The 22,534-nt window shown below is 35.8% G+C and overlaps 1 protein-coding gene across 3 annotated transcripts; it reads left to right on the plus strand.

Moving 5' to 3' along the window:
- The first annotated feature begins 1,706 nt into the window (after positions 1–1,706).
- Positions 1,707–7,190, plus strand: LOC131635377 (phosphatidate phosphatase PAH1-like). 3 transcript variants are annotated; one of them, XM_058905996.1, is made up of 11 exons: positions 1,707–2,039; positions 2,173–3,805; positions 3,902–4,455; positions 4,551–4,624; positions 4,811–4,895; positions 5,049–5,135; positions 5,407–5,479; positions 5,724–5,767; positions 5,866–5,994; positions 6,081–6,179; positions 6,272–7,190. In XM_058905996.1, the coding sequence occupies exons 2-11, from the start codon at positions 2,311–2,313 to the stop codon at positions 6,323–6,325; spliced, it is 2,694 nt and encodes an 897-aa protein (XP_058761979.1). In that variant the 5' UTR covers positions 1,707–2,039; positions 2,173–2,310; the 3' UTR covers positions 6,326–7,190. The 3 variants fall into 3 exon arrangements, with proteins under 3 accessions (XP_058761979.1, XP_058761980.1, XP_058761978.1); XM_058905997.1 differs by having other exon boundaries at positions 2,213–3,805; XM_058905995.1 differs by having other exon boundaries at positions 1,708–2,039; positions 2,207–3,805.
- The last annotated feature ends 15,344 nt before the right edge of the window (positions 7,191–22,534 follow it).

Below are 22,534 nucleotides of genomic sequence, written 5' to 3' on the forward strand. Positions count from 1 at the left end.
AAAGATAAAATTGACTTCATCATTATTACTGCCTTAAACATTTTTTTTATATGACCGGGAAAATAATTATGACTTTTACAACAAAAATGGTTAGTAAAAAAAAGTTTATTTCTTCTATTACCATAGCAAAAACTTTAATAAGTTATATGAATTTGAAATTAAATTATCTTATAATTTTTTAATGTAAATAATAAATGAGAGAAAAATATTTTACTAATTAAATAACTAATATGCTGCTTTAATATTAAAATTAATTATTAAAATTATTTATTATTCAATCCGTTTTATATTATTTGTAGTAATTGAGCTTCTCATACGGATTAAGAAAATGTGATAAAAATAAGAAAGAGAATTTCTTTTTGTTATATTACCCTTATTTTATTTATATTCTTTTGATTTTTTATAAAATTCATTAATATTTAAATATTGTCATAATTCATAGAATGCCAAAAAGATACATTGAAAAATGGGTTGTTTTACGTGATCAAAATTAGAGGGAAATCATTATAAATATTTTTTTCCGAATAATTAAAATTTTCCATCAAATTTTATTTTATAAATTTCCCATAAAAATAATTGTTAAATTAGATTAATTGGAACATCCTCTCTCTGTTTGTAACGTGTCGCGTGCCCATTTCTTCCAATTCTCTGTCTTTTTCTCTCAACTATGCATCAATCAAAACATAAGTAAAATACCCTCAACCCACATAAACCTTAACCCAATCCATTATATAATTTTAATGTTACAATTACATGGCTTGATACGGATGAAAAAATTAAAATAAGACAACAAAATCGAAGGAAACAAAAAAGGAAAAAATTTAGGTACGTCTTCTTAATTTCTTGTTTTTGTGATGGTGTTGTGGTTTCCAGCAACAACAAAAAGAGGATTTAGGGTGAATGGTTGAGCAGATTTGGATTGGTTGATGGAGGATTTTGGCAGAGGTTTGTTATGAGAATTGTAGATGACTTCAAGTAAGTGAAGGTATGGTTTTATAACATGAGGAATGAGGGAATTTGGACAGCTTGCATTGATTAATTTTTGGCTCAATAAATTCAAAACGTGAGAATCAAAACAGAATGAGCGATGTTTAAAAATAAAAACAAAGTATCATTGATAAGAGATTGTGAGATTTCCAATAGTGAAACTAATAATAACAACTTCACGTGTTTCAATCAATTTTTATTATATAAATAATTAAGTAAATATAATCAAATAATTAAATAAATAAAATAAAATTAAAAAATAAAGAAGTACTAATAAAATTTACTATAAATAGAATGGAAAGAAAATATTAGAATGCATGAGTGACACTTGTCAAACTTGCCAAAATACTCCTTTTACTTTATTATATTAAATGATTAAAATTAATTTTTTAAACTGAAATTTAAAATTAATTGTACTAGTACGACATAAAGTGATAATTTTATTTTATATGGACAATAGTTTAAAATTACTTTACCTTAAATGTCCATTAAAATCCTAAAATATATATTCTTTCATATGTACATATATTTGATAGATAAAAATATACAAAATAATATTCGAAGAATAAACCATTGTAACAAAATTGGTAGGGACAAAGACAATAATTTTCAAATGAATTAAACATTTTAGGGACATTCTCGTCTTTCCGACAACATCTCGTTACATTTTTCTCACTTTAACTCGTTCATACGAGGTGGTCGGTGCATTCCACACCCCAAAAACAAACGACAAAGACCAAAAAGTCCCATATAGAATACATTATCCACAAAATTCCCGTAATATAGTTTTGCAGAAACGGAGTTATCGAAGATTATAGCAATGAATAACTATAACTATTGAATTGCGTGGCACTGAAACGGGGTTGTGTGGGGTTTCGTTTTTCTGGTATCCAAATCCAGAAAAATTCAAACTTTCATTCAAGCCTCCACGAAAATTCAATTCTTAACCACCTTAGAACAAGACGTAGATGATTCAAATAGTTATTCCTTTAATTCATTACATCATCGTCTCAAAGAGAAAACTTCCAAATCGCCATCAATTTTCTGAATCTGTAAGTGTACTGATTTTCATTTTTCAACTTTGAATTGTTAATTGTTGATTGTTAATTGTTAATTGTTAATTATTAAATCGGTCATTATGTTTTTTTTCCCCAAAAAATAAACTAGTTCATGTTTGACATGCAGTGTTGTTATTGTTGTTGTTGTTGTTGTTGATTAGGGACAGTAATCATTGTTAAGAGACAAAGTTTGGGGGAAAAATTTATGTTTGTTTTTGTTGGAAGCAAGGTTTGAGGTTTTTGTTTTTTTGGTGTGGGGAAAAAAATGAATGTGGTAGGGAAAGTTGGAAGTTTGATAAGCCAAGGTGTGTACTCAGTTGCTACTCCTTTTCATCCCTTTGGTGGTGCTGTTGATGTGATTGTTGTTCAGCAACAAGATGGTACATTTAGAAGTACACCTTGGTATGTTAGGTTTGGTAAATTCCAAGGTGTTCTTAAAGGTGCTGAAAAGGTTGTTAGAATAAGTGTTAATGGTGTTGAGTCTGATTTTCATATGTATCTTGATAATTCCGGGGAGGCTTATTTTGTGAAGGAGGTGGATGAGGAGAAAGGGGTTAATCTTGATCAGGATTCTAGTAAGAAAAGTGGTGGTTTTTTGAGTAATGGTCATCATGTGCTTGATCATAGTATTTCGGATTCTGGGGTGCTTCGGTTGAAAGGTGAAGTTAGTTCATCGGTTGTGCCTCGAATTCAAAGGACGGAGTCTGATGGGAGATATTACGATTTTCATGATTCTTTTGATGATTCAGTTGATTTATCGGATTACGGGTCTAACTCGTATGAGACTCTAGAGGGAGAGAATTCCGTGGACTCAAAGGGTCCTCAGCCTGAGATGGTTTTGGTGAGTGTTGACGGTCATATATTGACAGCTCCTATCTCGGAATCAGAGCAGAACGAGGAAAATGTTCAATTAAGAAATCCTCAATTTCATCTTGGCCCGGCGGAGGAGACTGATATATGTGAAGGAAATGAAGAGTTTAGTTCCGGTGAAACTGCTTGGGCTGCTGATTATATTACCCAGTTGGAGGTTTCAGCAGATGACGTTCAATCCATTCGACGCGACACTAATGGTAATGATATCACCTCCACGGCCCCACTTGAAGTTTGTCAAACAGAGGAGGTGAGTATTTGTCAATCACGAGAAACTCTGGTGGTCGAAATTCAAGATCGTCTTACGATAACTGATTCAGAAGGGGTGGTTGCATCTGGTCTCAAGAAAGAGAGTGTCTTCAAAAGCTGTTTGGAGCTACAGGATTTTGGGCCGCAGACTGGAAGCCCTGACTTGCAAGGCTCTGGTTCATTATTGAAGGTTAAGAATTCATCTGATGAATCTAATGCAAGTTCTCCTGTAGTTGATGAAAATGCACGAGAGATAGTTATACAATCTGATGCAAGTTCTCCTGTAGTTGATGAAAACAAACAGGAGAGCGTTGAAAAGTCGCAAAATATTGACGGGTTATCCTCCACAATTAGTCCTACTTCTTCTGGTGGTCATAAATCTCCAAAGTCGGAATCGAGACTTCAAGATCAAGAGGTTGAAAAGGAAGCATCAGGAGAAGTTGATTCTGCTTCCAGCTCTCCTTCTGTCATTGATGATACTGAAAGGAATAACGAACAAGTTCGCATGTCCGTATCAAATGGCGGGGAAGATGATAGTCGTCAAACCACTTCACTCGAAGATATTAGTAAAAATGCAAGTGAGGTGGTGGAACCTCAAACAGAGAGTTCAAGTAAAGGTGACAAAATCCATTCTGGTTTGGGTAAGCCCTATGCTGCAAAGTTGTTGCTCTTGGATTCAATACTTGTCTTGTATTATTCGGTATTTATTTACTTTTGATTCATCTTATAATATGCAGGATTTGAGATTTCTCTTTGTGGTCATGAACTTAAGGCGGGTATGGGTTTGGAAGCTGCTGCTGGAGTGTTTGAAGCGCATCGAGTATCGGAAGAGTATTTTACAAATTCTGCACCGTCAATAATTAAAAATCAAAATCTTGTTATCAAGTTTCAAGAGATGTACTTGACGTGGGAAAAGGCCGCTCCCCTTGTTCTCGGAAAGGCTGTATTTGGTTCAAATTTACCTGTTGAGCGGAAAGATGCAATTCCCGTGGAACTTGATCAACGGTCACCTACATCTGGACGCAGATGGAGACTGTGGCCTATTCCTTTTCGAAGGGTCAAGACACTTGAGCACACTTATAGTAATGTATCAACTGAGGAGGTATTTCTAGATTCCGAGTCTGGGGCCCTTGTAGAACCAACTCCAACATCAAGTTCCGAGGGTTCTCCTCGTAAGCAATTTGTAAGGACAAATGTTCCCACCAATGAACAGATAGCATCGTTGAATCTTAAGGACGGTCAAAATACAGTAACCTTCAGTTTCTCTACAAGGGTTCTGGGAACACAACAGGTTTTGTGACATTCATTGACTGTTTATGTTCTCAAATGAAGTTATATACAGTAATTAAGTTTTGTTTATTAAGATATTCCAATTGTGTGAAACAGGTTGATGCTCATATATACTTATGGAAGTGGAATGCAAGAATTGTAATTTCAGATGTTGATGGAACTATTACAAAGTAAGGCTATTAATAACGCTTCTTAGGCTACAAAGCGTCCATTTGGATTTGAAGCTTAAAATAAAAGTGATTCTATTCTATGATACATCTATAGTTTTTTTCCTGAAGCTATTATTGTAAACTTTTGAGAAAAGTACTCAATAGTTTTGAGGATAAAAATCAAATTCTTATTTTCCCTTCTTTTAGGTCTGATGTTTTAGGACAGTTCATGCCTTTGGTTGGCAAAGATTGGACACAATCTGGGGTGGCAAGGCTCTTCTCTGCCATTAAGGTATGTAAATAAATTAAATGGTTAGCAGCAAAACTTTTACTGTCTTTCAAAAGTAAAATACAGCTATGGATGTTGTTATCATGATACCTGTAGTTACAGTGATTTGTCTCAAGAAAATTAGTATTTAATGCTTAAATTTGGATTTAATGTCAGGAAAACGGATACCAGCTGCTGTTTCTGAGTGCCCGTGCAATTGTCCAGGCATATCTAACGAGGAACTTCCTACTTAACCTGAAACAGGTATTGTATTAACATAGAACAGTATAATATATGTCATATAAACGAATTCTATATATCAAAGTTCATAATTGAAGGATATTTTAAAATCATCACGCCTCCCACGAAAATCAATATCACAGTTAAAAAGCTAGATGGTTCTGTGCTTGGGAAAACGAATTGACTCATAGAATACTAATGGCTAACACATTGCTTAAAGTAGCTCTACTCCTTGAAGGAGGTAATCACTGTCATGATATTTCTTTAGCTAAATAGAACATCTATATATTTGCAGGATGGAAAAACCTTACCTAATGGACCTGTTGTTATTTCTCCCGATGGATTATTTCCTTCACTTTTCCGAGAAGGTGAGACACTACTACTTCATGTAATTATGTAATCATTTGTTAACTATGTGATGATAGACTTGTATATTACTGTGTGAATTTATAGGTATTTCCTCGGGTTGAGATAAGCATAATATCAGTCATGATTAAAAAATATTAATAAATGCATTACCTTTGTGTTCTTATCACCTGTTCTTTCTAAGCGCGGTGTTTTTCAAGTCTCTAACTTGTTATTTTGTGTGTTTGGTACCCATTTGGATGGAAGTGATAAGAAGAGCACCTCATGAATTCAAGATTGCTTGTCTAGAGGTAACTAACTGCTGGAGTGCAAAACCATGGCATTGTATATCTCGGAAATGCTCTTAGAATGTGTCTTCTTACCAACAATCTAAGTATATTTTTTGCAGGATATCAAAAAACTTTTCCCTTCTGATTATAATCCATTCTATGCGGGGTTTGGCAATAGAGACACAGATGAGCTTAGTTATAGGAAGATTGGAATCCCGAAGGGAAAAATATTCATTATTAACCCTAAGGTGTGTTTTCTTGATTAATATTTCAGATGATTAGTATTTTCTTTAGTTCTTCACTAACACCAAGTAAATCTTGTGAAAACTTACAGGGCGAGGTGGCTATTAGTCAACGTATTGGCGCAAAGTCATATACGTCGTTACATACCCTCGTCAATGACATGTTTCCGCCTACTTCTATGGTTGAGCAGGTGCCAAATCATCTCATACCCCTCCCCCATTTTAATGTCAAGTTTGAACTTAACCCTGGAGATTTTTGACTCGTAATATCTGAAAATTGCAGGAGGACTACAACGCATGGAATTATTGGAGAATGCCATTGCCAGATATTGACTAATTTTTTTGGTTTAAGTTATTCCTTTCCCTTTGATAAGTATCCGTTGGTGCGGAACAATTCACCATGTCCGCCAAAAAGCTAGACAAGTCCACCAATTTGACGCATTTATGTGCCATAACCGAGCAAAGAGTAACCTTCTATCCGGTAAATCATTGATGATTGGGCATGTAAGTTATCCAAGGACATAATTCATTATGATGGCAATGCCCATGTTTTTCTTCTTTTTTGATCTGCATTGAATCTTGATTCATTTCTACTCATCAACAGAGTTGAATAACATTTGGCTTACATTACATGGTAACTGCCACATCTTGTATATTTTTTCATTGCATTATTATGAAATAACGGCATACATGCTTATCAAAACAACTGTCTCTTCTTTTCTTTTCTCTCTACTTCAAATTCTGTGTCAGTGACCGTGGTCACTGACTTTGGTTGATGCACTATTTTTTATGATTTCACTTTGGCCCTTAATTATTTTTTATTTCATTTTGATGTCTTAACTTTACTTACCTTATTTGTTTTCTGCTATATGTGTTAGGATTGAATATGTGGCATTAGCTGCGAGTTATCGATATTTCTGTAGATTTAATTTGTCAATTTTTTAACCTATAAATAAGGATTTTACTCTAATTGCCATCTTTTTCTTGCTCTTATGGTCTGTCTAAATCTGATGAACCCCCATAACTTAACTCACACCTAAATTATTTTGTAATAAAAAAAAGAGTTGAACAAAAGAAAAGGAGAGAGAAAAACTCTTTAAATGATAGCAAGTGGACTTATAAAAAAAATTATGAATAAGTTGATAATTTTTATTTTAATTTTGTTAATTTATAGTGAGCATGTAAGTATTTGTAAGGAGGAGGAAATAAGGAGATATATTTGAATTTGAAATTTTACATTAGTGTAAGATATATTTGTAAGGAGGGAGAAATGAAGTAATATGATGTTGACACGTTCTGTATGATGTTGAAAATTCTTACAATTTTTTGCATGCCATTCTTCAAATAAAGTAAGTATGCATTGTGTAAGGAGTAAGCAAACTGAGTTGAATTTTATATAGGGGCGAACTTTCTATTTGTAGAGTGGCTAAACTTTTAAGGGTGTGTTTGAATTAACCGTGAGCAACATTGATTCTGAGAGAATTTAGTTTAGTAGAATTGATTTTGGGTGTGTTTGAATTGGCGGTAAATAAAATTGATTTTAATATAATTGAGTTTGGTAGAATTGAGTTTAGAAAAATTGATTTATATTTGGATACATTTATGTAAAAGTGAGTTGAACAATAAATTTTAGTATAAAAGTCATCCAGAATCATCTAGCTTCAAGTAGAATCAATTTTGGAAACAAAATTAATTCTACTTTTACCTAACCAAACATCTTAAAATCATCCAGAATATTCTACTTCTCTAGAATTGCTTTTGACTCTTCCAAAAACTAAACCAAACATGTACTTTAACAAAATTAAGTTTAGAGTAGTTGATTTATGTTTGGATACAATGATATAGAAGGGATTGTTATCAATTAATGTTTGGATAGTTTTAACAAAATTAATTTTGAATTGGATTCTAATACAAAATTAAAGAGGGTAAAGAAGGAAAATTTAAAAGAGTTGTAATAAATAATATATAATATATGTAGAATTCATTCTACTAAACTCTAAAGCTAGGAATTGTAGTTTCTACTATAATTGCTTTTGGAGTAGGAGAATTTATTTTGAAAATGTATCCAAACAAAAAAAATCAATTTTTAAGTTGAAGTATACTAGAAATGCTTTTGGGACTTGTAAATAGAATGTTTAAACCATATAATGACTAAATTTAATCAGTACTTCGTTTATTTGATATCTTTGTAGAAATGAATGTTTAGACCATATTGAGATAGACATTATTTGTCAATGTATTCGAAACCCAAGCTAAATGGCATTGTTTATATAGTTTGAATTATTTTTCTATTATGTGGAACATTTGAAGCACATTCCTTATAGCCATCTTGGACCCGTTTGTTTTGTCTTTTTTAAAAAATGACTTTTATAATATTACTTGATTTTGTGAAAAAAAAAATTATAAGGAAATTTTTTATAAAAGCTTCAAATGAAAAATTTGTTTGAATAGTTATTTTTAAAATGTGATTTTAGGTATTTCATCAATTTATGAAAAAAAAAATAAGAATATCAAAATTTCAAAAAATCACTTAATTTTGAAGCTATTTTAAATAGATTTTCATAAAAATTATTTTTGAAATACAACTTTTGAAAAAATTGTGATTTTGATTAAGTTTTGATTTTCAATAATGTATGTTTATGTTATAGAATGTCAAGATTAATGTTTCATTTTAGAAAAAAAGAATATAAAAAAACTTGCACTATTTTGAAAAACGGTTTTGAAAAATCTATTTTAAAAAATACAAAGAAAAAAACTATTTTTTTAAGCTAAAACAAACATGCTCCTTATGTATCTCTTACGTCAGATGTATCTCTTACGTCAGAACATCTATTATGCCCGATGTATTATCTACTTCTCTTTATATTAGGGTTGAAAATCAGACATATTTATTTTTTAAATGTAGATTTTGTGAACTTCTTTCCTACAAAAACGTTTCGAAATTCCAAAAAAACTTTGAATTTTAGGATCCATAACTTGTTTTTAAAGGATTTGGATTTTAAAATTTGTATGTATGGAAACCTAGTAAAAAAACATTGAGTATAAACAATCCATTAAATAAAATTAAATCCAACACAATACATTATCAACCACAACAATACATCATAAATTAAAAATATTAATTCAACACCATAGTGCTACGTTTGTGAGAGTCCTAAATAATGGCAGCTTCGACGTCTCCGCCTAAGATTGATGTTGTTTCAGCAACATGCGTACAGAACAGGGGGCTTGCCCATGGGACTGATGACTTGTACAATACGGTTGTCTCCCATTAGTTAGAGGAGAGGAAGTTCTCCATGATTTCCTAAAGAATAGGTGGTAAAAAATCCTCCCTAGTTATGAGGGGGTGTTTGTCACATTTAGGGTACCATAAGTCCAAAAGGTCTCGAGGAATACTTCTCTCTCAACGGGAGAAAGAAAGATCTTAACTCATAGCTTATACCCAAGTAATCAACATATATAAAGAGCCTTTCACCTCAGTGAGCAGGTCCTCTAAACCATCATAATCACCGTTGTAGAAGGTTTCTCACCGTAGTGGGAAAGTCCTAGCCACCATTATTTGTTATACAACTACTAAAGCTTGTGAGTGTCCCTACCTTTGTAGAGGGTAACACACACAACTTTATTTTTTGACTTGTACAATGACACCACGATAAAACTAACATGGGCCACTCATTCTTCGTAACCATTACCCTACTCACTATTATCCTCCACTCATACACTTACCCACATTCGACCATGGTTAATAGGAGATCTCCATCCCCAACATCAAAAGGTACCAGTGGTAGCAGTGATGCCAACGCCTTGGCAGAGATGCGTGCTGCCATGGACGAATTACACCGCCATAAATAGACATTGGAGGACGATGTCCCCAACATTAGATAGCGCCAGCAGGAGTCCAATCCCCAAGAGTAGATGGATGTGTTAGATCCCCAACAACTCTCAAACGAGACATGGGGAATGCTTGCCCCTGAGGGATTCAAACCTCCACATTAGCTCAAGTTTGATAGGTGCAGTGATCCTATGAGAATGTCACATCCATCCACACACATTTGACCATCATAGAAGCGCCATACTCCATGAATTGCAAGCTACTATATATAACTATTAGGGACGTTTCAATTGTATACGGGTCTACCTCGTGCCTCCATTACCAGCTATCAGGAGCTAGTAAAGAATCTTGCGAAGGCGAGGTGACGTAGGAAGCCTAAAACCTACGACTCTATGCAAACCTAAGCCCTATTTCAAACTCTTCATAAACCCTACTCACGATAGAAAATGAGAGAAAGGGAAATTTATACCTGGAAAGAAGGTTATGAATGAGGAATCAGGAGAAATGAGAAGTCGGGTAGTTTGGATGAACTTGAAGAAGTAGGGAGAAAAATATAGCAAATAAGATAAAAGAAGAAAGTTTTTATAGGGGAGTTGGAACCACGAGGGACCCTTTAGACTCCCACATAATTTTGAAAAATTCAGTACATTTCTAACATGTGCCACTAGCGTTTAAGGTCTCAAAAAACAGGCTATCATTACTTATATTAAATGGAAGTAAGCATGACCATCTGAATGATTGATTGACATTCCCAATTGACATTTTTATCTAGTCAGGAGACATATGGGAGATGAAGATGACTCATCCCTCGATTAAAGGATTATGCAAAGAAAAAAGGTTGCCTTCAATTGAGGGGCTCACCCCAAGCTAAGGGACTCGCCTCTCATTAAATAAAGTCGCCTTCAGCTAAGGGACTCCCCCTAAGCCGAGGGATTCTCCTCTCATTAAATAAGGTCACCTATACACCCAAAGCTAAGAGACATACCTCACAAACGAGAGAAGCCTTGAAAACACTTTGTCTTTTTACCAAGTCCTCGTGCTTGAGGGATTGTGCAATGTTTTATTTGTGAGAGTCCTAAACAAAGGAGGCTTCGGTGTCTCAGCCTAAGAGCGATGTCTCCTAGGTGACATTCATACAGAACATGAGGACTTACATGTGAGACTGTTGATGTATACAAACATTGTCTCCCGTTAATTCGAGGAAAAGAAGCTCTCCATGATTTCCTGAAGAATAGGTAGTCAACAATCTCACATAGTCACGAGGGGATGGTTTCCACTCCTAAGGGTTTCCTAAACCCTAGGCCCAAAAGGCCTCTATAAATACTTCTCCCCTAGCAGGAGAAAGACATATCACAATGTTTACGCTTTTACCCAAGAAATCAACATATATACAGAGCCTCTCACCTTACTTGAGCAGATCCTCTAAACCACCATAATCACCACCGTGCAGGGCTTCTTGCCATTGTGGGCAAGCCCTAACCACCATTATTTTTACACAACTACTAAGGCCTTTGAGTTCCCTTTTCCTTATAGGGGTAACATGCATTCTTGTACTTTTTGACCAATACAAACACAAATAAAATTATGATAGGATTTACTAGTTTTGTTATTGGATTCAACATTGCACACTATGATTTCATCAAATATTCTATAATGGATCAAGTTCGAACAAATAATATCAACATATCTGATCAGAATAAGGTCTACCTCGACAGACCCCTTGAAATTACATTGACAAAAATATTTTAAAAATATGATTCTTACATCGTCGTCATTTTGAAGTTGCATGTTGGTTTAATAAACACATCGATCATTGTCGATTGATGGAAGACGATACTCAATACTAACCATCTTTGTTATATCACTATAGCCGAAATGACCATTCAATTGATCTAGTTGGCCCTTCAAATAAGATAATGCAACATCAATATTGATCCTAAAAAATGAAATTTTCCTTGTTGTAGTAAACTGCAACTAGGTTTTAATTAGTTTTGTCTGGATATGGGTAAAAGTTAACTATTTTGTATTGTGAACTACAATTAAGAAACAGATCAATGTATACAAGTTTTCATGTATTGTAAGTTTTTTATCTCAGATTTTCGACACAAGCGTTAGATCTGAAGATTAGAATTAATCTTAAAAAGATATTTGTTGACATAGGTTTTGTCTTCGATCGAAATGATCAGTCTCGACCATAAGATCTAACGAATTTGGTGATTCGTCCCGTTGAGGGGCGATGTTAACCTTGGTCGAACGATTATTAGTTTAAAGACCAAGGATACGTAAGTTTTGGACTTAGTGAAATTTGGAGTATCCAGCATAACATTACTAATTGCACACACTCGAACAAGGATAAACGAATAAGATTAGACTGTTATTTGGAAACACGTGTAAAGTTTGCAGAGGCGAAGGTTGCATGGTGTTGGGAACATGGAGAAGTTTGCTAAGTCGACCGTTGTAGATGGTTACATTAGGACTAGTATATAAGCAATGTTCGTTTATAGTTTTAGGGGTCCGCAATTTCACACAAATTCTATATACTCAAAGTATCTAATTGTGTGTGTGTGTGTGTGTGTGTGAGAGAGAGAGAGAGAGAGAGAGAGAGAGAGAGAGAGAGAGAGAGAGAGAGAGAGAGAGAGAGAGAGATGAAAATGTATGCATTTGCGTTCCATTTATGAATTAAGTATCTTTTACTTTTAGTCATTTACTGCATTAAAGTTCTTTACATATTTCTTTACATTTTTGATTTTAATATCAAATGTGTTTCAAACAATAATTTTTGCACAATCTATCCCATTATTTTTTTAGTTTAATCCCTTAAGTAAAATAAAACTTGTCTTTGTTTTACTAAATTTACCAGATGTATGAAATACTCTAGTCGGTGTTCATATTATAGAACCTAATTACATGTTATTACAACAAAATACATGTTGTACTTATATTTAAATATTTTTTATCATACAAACATCAATAATAACCATAACATGACAATATAAAGTAATGTTATAACTATAAATATTAAAGAAAATGTAATATAACACGTCACTTATACTTGCAGTTGCCAGGTATCTATGAAATTCATCTTTTAGGAAGCTAAACCACGCATAACCCATTGGTTTTTTCAACTTTTCTCTCAAATTTTCCCTGGATCATATTAAATCAACTCAACCGTCATGTTTACCGATTCAACTTTGACCAATGTAGTATGATTAAGAAGACAATTCTAGATGGACAAATGCAATAGACACGGCAATTAATCCACTGTCTCTGTTATTTCACTATATGATAGATGAAAGTTACTGGTATTTGATTGATGATAAAATCAAGTTTTTAATTTGATTATTATTTAGTAGGACTTTTAGCCAATTAGGTGTTTGAACCTTTTATTTTGTTATTCACTATAAGTATTATATATGTAGTCTTTTTTAGACATTGAAAGATATCAATGAATGGAAATATTTTTTAATTTTGCTTAGATAATTATTTTAGTGTTCTTCCTTTTTAATTTAGAAACCTTGGTTTAATAGTTTTGATAATGTTATGGGCCAACCATAGCGACCCCGATCGACCACTCTAAAGAAATTATAATCCTTCTAAAATCTTCTTAGCACACAAGGACTCTTCTTAGGATGATAATAAAGGATCTCAACTATATTCACATTCAAAGGATCTCCGTAATTTACTTCTAACAAATAACAAGTTTGTTATTATCTCTCAATTATATATGGAGAAGGCGCCAAATTCAGGTAAAAAGTTTCAAACTCAACTTTAATTCACTCTTCTCCCTCACATACTGACTTGAGTGTTAGAGTGCTAAGCTTGCAGGCTAGCCCCCTCTCCACCACACCTAAAGCTTATATTCGCCATAACCACCACTCCTTACTTTATTTATTGTTCAAGAACATAACAGTGGCGCCGTCAGTGAGAATCGACTTTTGATTCCCGTGTTTACCATGATTTTATAATTGTTATTTGATTCATTATTTTGAAACCTTCTTAGATCATCAAATCAAGAACATTCAAAATCCACTGCCCTGGATGGTCGATACTAGAGATATTAATCCACTACTCTGTGACCGAGTGGCAAGACCATGATAGAGTAAAAGGAGAAAGAAAAGATTCAGAGAAGGCTCCCTCTTCAAGTACTCGCACCAATATTAGAAGACCTTCACGTATGCCTAACTTGTTGGATGAAGTTGGGAATGAGCCATTACCTGATGATTAAGACCTTCTATCTCAAAAGCACTAAAGGGCAAGTGAATACCCAGAGTTGAGAAAATGAATTCATAAAAGGGGATGACGCAATCACCATACTCGCTGCATACTCATTCATTCTCGTTCAAGTTCAAGACACTCCAATGCAAAGATAGACCAACTTCAAGGAAGATCGCCTTAAGGTTTTCTTCTATAGCAAAGGCAGAAACGACAGAGGAATAAACAAGGTCCACCTATGAAGATTGCGCATTCTTCTATGACTTCTTACCCAGAATGCACAACTTTTTCAGGTGTTGGAACGCCAAAGGTAAAAGAAGAAGGTAACCTCTAAAATAAGAAAATGACTCAAAGAAAACAACGTTGACTCTTCAAGAACTATACTCTATTATGCAAAAGGAAACATACTCTGCCAAATGTGTCAAATCACTTATACGCATCACTCAAGTATTCTAGTTCCCAAGAGTCGTAATGATGACACATCCAACAATTACTTTGATGCATGAGGGGAATTAAATGCGCGAAACCATAAGAAACTAGAACGTCTCCCTTTTTCTCTCAAATGTAAACGTCAGAGTAGTCGGCAGCCGAGGCTAAAGTAGCAAACCCTTGCTTTGCTGAGCACATACATAGACTTAGGGGGAAATTTTTCTAGGTCGACCATATCAACCCCGACTGACCACTCGAAGGAATTGTATTCCTTCCATAATCTTCTTAGCACACAAGGATTTTCCTCTAGATCATCATAAAGGATCTCAACTGCATTCACATCCAACGAGTGTTTGCAATTTACTCCTAACAAATAGCAAGTTTATTATTTTCTCTCTACTATATATAGAGAAGGTGCCAAATTCAAGTAACAAATTTTAAACTATATTTCAATTCACTCTTCATAGGTCGTCCACCTCTCCACCGCACCAGAAACTTGAATCCGTCGTTACCACCGCTCCATACTCAATTTCTAATTATAGAACGAAATATATAATAAATATCTTCCTATCAATTATGCCACCTCTTAAAAAAAAGTAGTTAACATGCTATTAGCTTAGTTGTAACATGTGGCGAAGAGCTCAGCCTAGTGCCTCTAATGACATTAGTGAATATTTTTTATTTGGAGTTGTAAAAAACTAATTTTTTTTTATTCCGCACATTTAAGTGATTGAAATAAATATGTAAATTAGTAGTTTAAAAAATTATAAAAATATTTAATAAATGTTATGAATATGTGTGATAGTTGATTTTAGAGAGTTTTAAATGAAAAGAATTTGAAAATTGCGTCTTTATCTTAAAATATATTCGTAATAGCTTAAGTATTTTCCTCCAAAACTTTCTAAAAACAGTCACCAAATTCTATCAGTCCATACCATTACAATATCATTGTTTTTTTATTTTGACATATGGCATCTTTGGGATTGACAATATTACATTTTTTTTCTTATATATAAAAGCAAACGTGCCTTTTGGAGATTTTTTTTTTTAAATAACCATGTTTAATAAAAAAAATACCAAAAAAACCAAGTTTTCGGGGTATTTACCAAATTGTCTAGGTTTGGGACCGGCTGAAAGTGAATGCGCCATTTGGTTTGGCGCATAAGTGTTAAAATTTGGTGAATGCGCCAAACCATTTGGCTAACACTAAAATAGGGTGTGTTTGCGCCAAATGGAATGGCGCATTAGGCTAACTTTTTTGCCCTAATAGCCAAACCATTTGGCGCATTAGGGTTCCTCTTTTTTTTTTTCATTTTTTTTATTAGTTAAGTTATATATATATATATATATATATATATATATATATATATATATATATATATATAAATTGTCAAATTATTTTTTTAGTTTTGAAAATGTAGTGCACAAAACGTAAATTGGCATTTGATAATTGTTAGCTGAAGATTTCGTTTTACGTTGTTTATCCTTCGAAGGAGTTGAGAATCGAAGAAAAGATGGTTACTGATGGCCATCCCTTAAAAAGTAAAAGAATGGCTACTGATGGTCATGCTTCGAAAAATAAAGACTTCTAAGTTCGATGAAGATAAATGAACGCTGAAAGATCAATGAAAGCATATGTCTTCGGGACTTAGACAAAATTCATAGAATATGTATTCAAGTATTACTACTTAGCGTGTTTTTAGTAGTGTTTGTTTAATACACTGCCACGCGTCGAAGATGGACTCAGGCGGGAAGATTTGAAATTCGAAGACGGTTTCGTAACCGTTCAATAACAGATGGCTTCGCTGGAAGTTCTGATGAGAAACGTGGCAGCAGATTAGTATAGGACCGTTAAGGTCGAAACTAGTATAAATAGGAGTCTTAGTGTTAGGATTCTGTGTGTTCATTTTGTACAAATCACTCACATATTTACTCAAGTATCAAGCGTTAAGAGAAAGAGTTCGCTGAGAAAATGTACGTATGACACCACCATTTTAATACATGTGTATTATCTTTTTATCTTTCAGAATTACTGCATTTCGTTTACTTCTTGCCATTTACGTTTCTGCATCTTTACTTTAACGTCATTTCCTTTCGAATTACTTTCATGCGATTTACTTTCAAAGTCTTTTATATTTCTGCAATTTAAGATTCTTTACGTTTCAATTGTCCTTTTAATTTTTTATGTCATGTTACTTCATTGAAGTCACATTTATATATAACAAAGTGATTGTCAAGACTATTTGTTCTGTTAATCGAACAACGCTTATTGAAGAAGACAAATAATGAATATGGTTCGAACAAACATTGATAACAATCTTCTTGACTATGTGTCCTAGGATCAATCTAGTCGATCCTGCAAGTAACCAAATCATATTTATTATAGTTTGGAAGACTAGCGGTTGTTTACCGGAAATCACCGTAAACAAATTGGCACGCCCAGTGGGACGGTGTCAAGCAGATTGTTTTAATCAATTGCTTTATTTTTGTCTAGACAATATCAAGATATTGTATGAACCTTAGGAACGGTAAATTAAAGAACAGTGCACAACCGATTCCCAAACGAAGGTACAACAGGAAAATGGTCGTTACGGCCAGTGCAGGGGGTAATCAAGATCCCCCACAAGGTTCAGGATCAGGAGCGGCAAATTCGACTTCTACTCAAGAAACACGAGATGCAACGGGTCCAAATGGATCGAGACCTGCGGATAATTCCCAGACTATGCCTGAAAATAATACAGCACCCTCAGGGACTGTTCCAGTTTCAGTGTCGACAACCGCACCCTCATCCACAAGCGCAGAGGACGTAGTGTTTGCCTCGGCAAATGCTGCAAACAATTTATTTGGTCAAGGCACGAACTCCGCTTTCGAATGGAGACCAAATAATCCATACGGAATGCCATACCCATATGGAACAGGCGTACGAGGGGCAGGACATATATATGCCCCAACTAACAATGCGACTTTTTCACCAAATGTCAGTTCAGTGGGTCGAAGCGCACATAACACTGGTTTCTCTACCCAGATGCCTCACTTTACCACAAATAACCAAGCAGCATTTCGACAAGAAATGGATGCAAGCAACCATGATATGGTAGGGGTTTTGGCCAGAGAATTAACTTCAGTTTTAAGCCCACTAATGGCAAATGTTACTACGACGAATAGAGAAAACATGGAGACTTTTCAAAAGATATCATCTCAGATGAATCGAATGGCAGAATTCATGGGAGTAACGCCACCTAAAAGGAAAGACAAACAGCCTTCGAATCAAGAAGAGAGGCCCATTTTAGAACGTGTACAAGACATAGTTCCATCATCTAGGACGGCTACTAGGGATGTAGGCCCCTCACGAAGAACGGAGGTGTTCGAAGGAACTCCAATAATTAACTTAGAAGCTTCAAATCAAAGAACTGTCCCCGTCCGACAAGAAACGGAGGAGGAGCAACCCAGATTAAGGATTGTGGGTAGGAACGAACACCCAGATGAGATTGTTCAAAGAGTCAGAAGAGAAAATATGGCTACAGAAAATAACTTAACCGCCATGATAGAAAGGGTTATGGCCAATAATGGCCTTAGTACTGGACTTAGACGTCCAAACTATACATCCCCTATATCAGATTATATCATGCAAACAGAATTGCCTAGGGGCACTAAGGTACCCAAATTTACAAAATTTTCAGGCGAAACGAACGAGTCAACGGTGGAACATATTGCTAGATATTTGACGGAAGCAGGAGACTTAGCGGGAAACGAGGATTTAAGGATCAAATATTTCCCTAGTTCACTGACAAAAAATGCCTTCATTTGGTTTACAACTTTGCCACCAAATTCGATAGATGCATGGGCATACTTGGAAAGACTTTTCCATGAGCAATTCTACATGGGCCAAACTAAGATAAGTTTGAAAGAATTGGCCAGTGTTAAAAGAAAATTCACAGAAACAATTGATGATTATTTAAATAGGTTCCGTCTGTTGAAATCAAGGTGTTTTACAACAGTCCCAGAGCATGAACTTGTTGAAATGGCTGCAGGTGGTCTAGATTATTCAATAAGAAAGAAACTAGATACCCAATACCTTAGGGACATGGCCCAATTAGCAGATAGGGTTCGACAAGTCGAACACCTGAAGGCAGAAAAAGCTAGAGCAAATAAAAGTTATAAGAAAGAAAGAGTGGCATACGTCGAAGCCAAGGATGCTGAGAATGAGTCTTTCGATGACTCATATAGCCCTGAAGAAGTCGAAATAGACTTGGCTGAATTGAAAGAAGCGCCGCCTTATGCTTGCAAACTGCTAAATCCTGCCAATGGAAAAAATCCAGTAGAAAACGATAAGAATGATAGGTTCCCTAAGAAAACTTATACATTCGACATTACCAAGTGTGATGAAATATTTGATTTATTGGTAAAAGATGGCCAAATGATACTACCTTCAAATTCAAAAATTCCTCCGTTGGAGCAACGGAAGAAAAGAGGTTTTTGTAAATATCATGGGTTTTTAGGCCATAAAACTTCTCAATGTTTTCTTTTCAGGGATCTAATTCAAAATGCTCTCAATGATGGAAGGTTGAAGTTTGCTGACAAGACCAAGAGTCATATGAGGGTCGATACCAATCCCCTAAACATTGCTGACGCTAGCCTCTGCGAGGTAGAAGATATCAACATGGTGGAGGTTTCTGAAGTCGAGGTTGTGGAGACTAAAGCAATGTTCAATGGAAAGCAGGCTACTGAAAGCCTAAATAGTGACATAATCTTCAATACTGATGTTGAAGAATCTTCCAAGGCAGAAATGACTGAAGCCTCGAAGGAAGAAAACAGCGAGGCCACTGAAGACCTCAGGATGAAACTCCAGAAAATCCAGATTTCTGAAGTTCCTCCAGCAGCGGTTAACATGGTTAGCGCCAGACGACCAATGTCTGAACTTGGCGAACTAGAGACATGGCTGACGAGGAAAAATGGGGGCATCGAACTTCCTCTAAGAACCGAAAGCCTCAAAGAATATCTCTGGAATTGCCGCGAGAGAAATGGTGGTAAGCAATGGATGTGTCCAAGGTGTTCGATCATGCTGAATCGAAGGGTCGAAGCCAACATCGAAAGGGTTCGACGCGAAAGGTGGGAACACCCAGGAAGAGAGCCAAATCCCCTACTACAACTGTACCCAAAGATGGAGGAAAGCTTGGTAGGATTTTTGGTCAGATGCCACAAAGAAAACACTGAAGTTGCTCTCTGCCCAAGATGTGGGGCAGTCTATGACGAAATGCTAGCACGATCATTCGAACGTGTGTATTGCTACATGAGTCAAGAAGCTCAGGGGTTGCATCCCAACCTGTACGGTTTCGACATTTGGACTCCAACAAAGAGGCCTGATAGCCCACATCCTAGGACTCGAAGGGTGACGTTCAAAGTCCCTGCAAATGCACCCAGGGATAGGTGGGTACAAGCTGATGCAAGAACTAACAAATGGCGAAGTTGGGATCAAGGTGGTAGAACTGCAATGGCATATAGGAAACAATTTCAAAGACCAAATCGAGAGGCGAATCGGTTGGAGAATTATAAAGGAAAAAATCCTATGTCTCGGTCCCAGTGGAGAAGACATCAGAGAATAAAGGCTCAGAAGGAATACAGGCCAAGAGAAGTTGGAGACTCTAGTAGCAACCAAGTCCCATACCAAGGGGCAAAGTCGAACAAACCTCCGGTGGAACGCAGACTATTCGAAGCTGAAAAACTCTTGGATGAAGAAGACAAGATGCGTTCAAATTCTTGGAAAGAAGAGGATAGAATGACAAATGATTTTGACTCTGATGGAGTGTCATCTATAAACTTGAATTGCAATGTTGTCTCGGTACTCCCTCACGAGTTTAATCAAGAAACTGAAGTAGAAGACTGTGAAGAGGCTGATATCGAAGAAATGGCAAAACACAAACCCGTGTGTTACTATGTGCTGAATAACGGTGCAGTAGAAGAACAGAATGCTTTCTTCGAAAGGCCTGATGAGGGTATGCGAAATCATTTGAAGCCACTCTATATCAGGGCTAAGATTGAGAACGTGGGCATAAATAAAGTCCTAGTTGATGGGGGAGCAGCAGTGAATCTAATGCCTCAATACATGCTAAAAAGAATTGGTATGTTCGATACGGATATAAGGCCACATAACATGGTTTTATCTAACTACGAAGGAAAAATAGGACAAACTCTGGGAGTTGTTCAAGTCAATTTGACAGTAGGCTCAGTTACCAGGCCAACCATGTTCATGGTTATACCAGCAAAAGCAAACTACAACCTTTTGCTTGGTAGGGAATGGATTCATGGAGTAGCGGCTGTACCCTCAACCATGCATCAGAGGGTGACAATTTGAAGAGAAGATGGTATAGTGGAGAATATCGAAGGTGATCAGAGTTATTACATGGCTGAGGTCAACCAGGTGAACAAAAACAACTTCGACAGGAACTTGGCAAACATAGGCCCTTGTCATGCTGCTGAAGAGATGTATACCCCAAACAAAAATGCAATGTACTATTTGACTTTACACCCAAATGGATTCCAATGGGATAGGGAGATCATGGATGGTCCACCAGATTCAGCACCATCGGAGAATTATCCAGCAGTACGGCCAACGGGCTGGGACGATGACATTAATCATGTCTGAGTCTGCGTTCTTCGAAAAGATTTCGGCCTATGTAGCCGAGAACAAAAGAAAAACGGCTCTCGAAGCCGAATTATCAAATACAAAGATAGATACAGTCCTAACCAAAGAAGGAATATCAGAATTGGAAATACGTACGAGTTTCGAACTCCTTGAAGATACGGGTCCAGTTGAAGAGATCATAGGAGAAGAACCAAGTCAAAGGTTAGATGCAATATACGACGAAGAACCGTTGGGATTTGAAAAAGATCCGATGGCGTCGAATATAAAGATGTTGGCCCAATATCCACTTGAAGAAGTCAATCTTGGAGACAATGATCAAAAGAGAATAACATATATCAGCGCGAAACTAGAACCAGAATTGAAAGCAACGGTCATCAAAATGTTGAAAGACAATAGAGATTGTTTTGCTTGGGATTATGATGAGATGCCTGGTCTCGAAAGAGACTTAGTCGAATTGAAATTACCAATAAAAGAAGGGAAGAAGCCAATAAAACAAACTCCCAGAAGATTCGCGCCAGAGATTCACTCGAAGATTAAAGCAGAAGTCGAAAGACTCTTACGGTGCAAATTTATCCGAACTACAAGGTATGTTGAGTGGATTGCTAATGTAGTACCTGTAATTAAAAAGAATGGCTCATTAAGAGTATGCATAGACTTTCGCGACCTTAATGCAGCTACTCCGAAAGACGAGTATCCCATGCCTATAGCAGAAATGCTAGTAGACTCGGCCGCAGGTTTTGAGTATTTGTGCATGTTGGATGGATATTCGGGATACAATCAAATTTTTATAGCAGAAGATGATGTATCCAAGACAACATTTCGTTGCCCAGGAGCAATAGGCACTTACGAATGGGTTGTGATGCCTTTTGGTTTAAAAAACGCAGGGGCAACTTATCAAAGAGCAATGAATTCTATATTTCACGACTTCATAGAAACATTCATGCAAGTGTATATAGATGACATTGTGGTAAAATCTACCTCGGGTATGAGTCATCTCGATCATTTGAGCCAATCATTCGAAAGAATGAGGAAATATGGCTTGAAGATGAACCCCCTTAAATGTGCTTTCTTTGTGCAGGCAGGAGATTTCCTGGGTTTCGTAGTCCACAAAAAAGGGATAGAAATCAACCAAAACAAGACAAAAGCCATTATGGAGACCAAGTCTCCCTCCACGAAGAAAGAATTACAATCATTGTTGGGTAAGATAAATTTCTTAAGAAGATTTATCTCTAACTTAAGTGGACGCACGCAAGCTTTCTCACCTCTACTTCGGCTTAAGCAAGGGAAATTCGAATGGCGTGCTGAACATCAAGAAGCTTTCGATCAGATAAAGCAATACTTGACTTGTCCACCAATTCTATCTCCCCCAAATGGGAAGAAGCACATGCGCCTATATATTTCAGCATCAGATAAAACAATAGGCAGCATGC

This window comes from Vicia villosa, unplaced genomic scaffold (genome assembly GCF_029867415.1).
Source record: "Vicia villosa cultivar HV-30 ecotype Madison, WI unplaced genomic scaffold, Vvil1.0 ctg.001471F_1_1, whole genome shotgun sequence".
In the NCBI taxonomy this organism is placed as follows: Eukaryota; Viridiplantae; Streptophyta; class Magnoliopsida; order Fabales; family Fabaceae; genus Vicia; species Vicia villosa.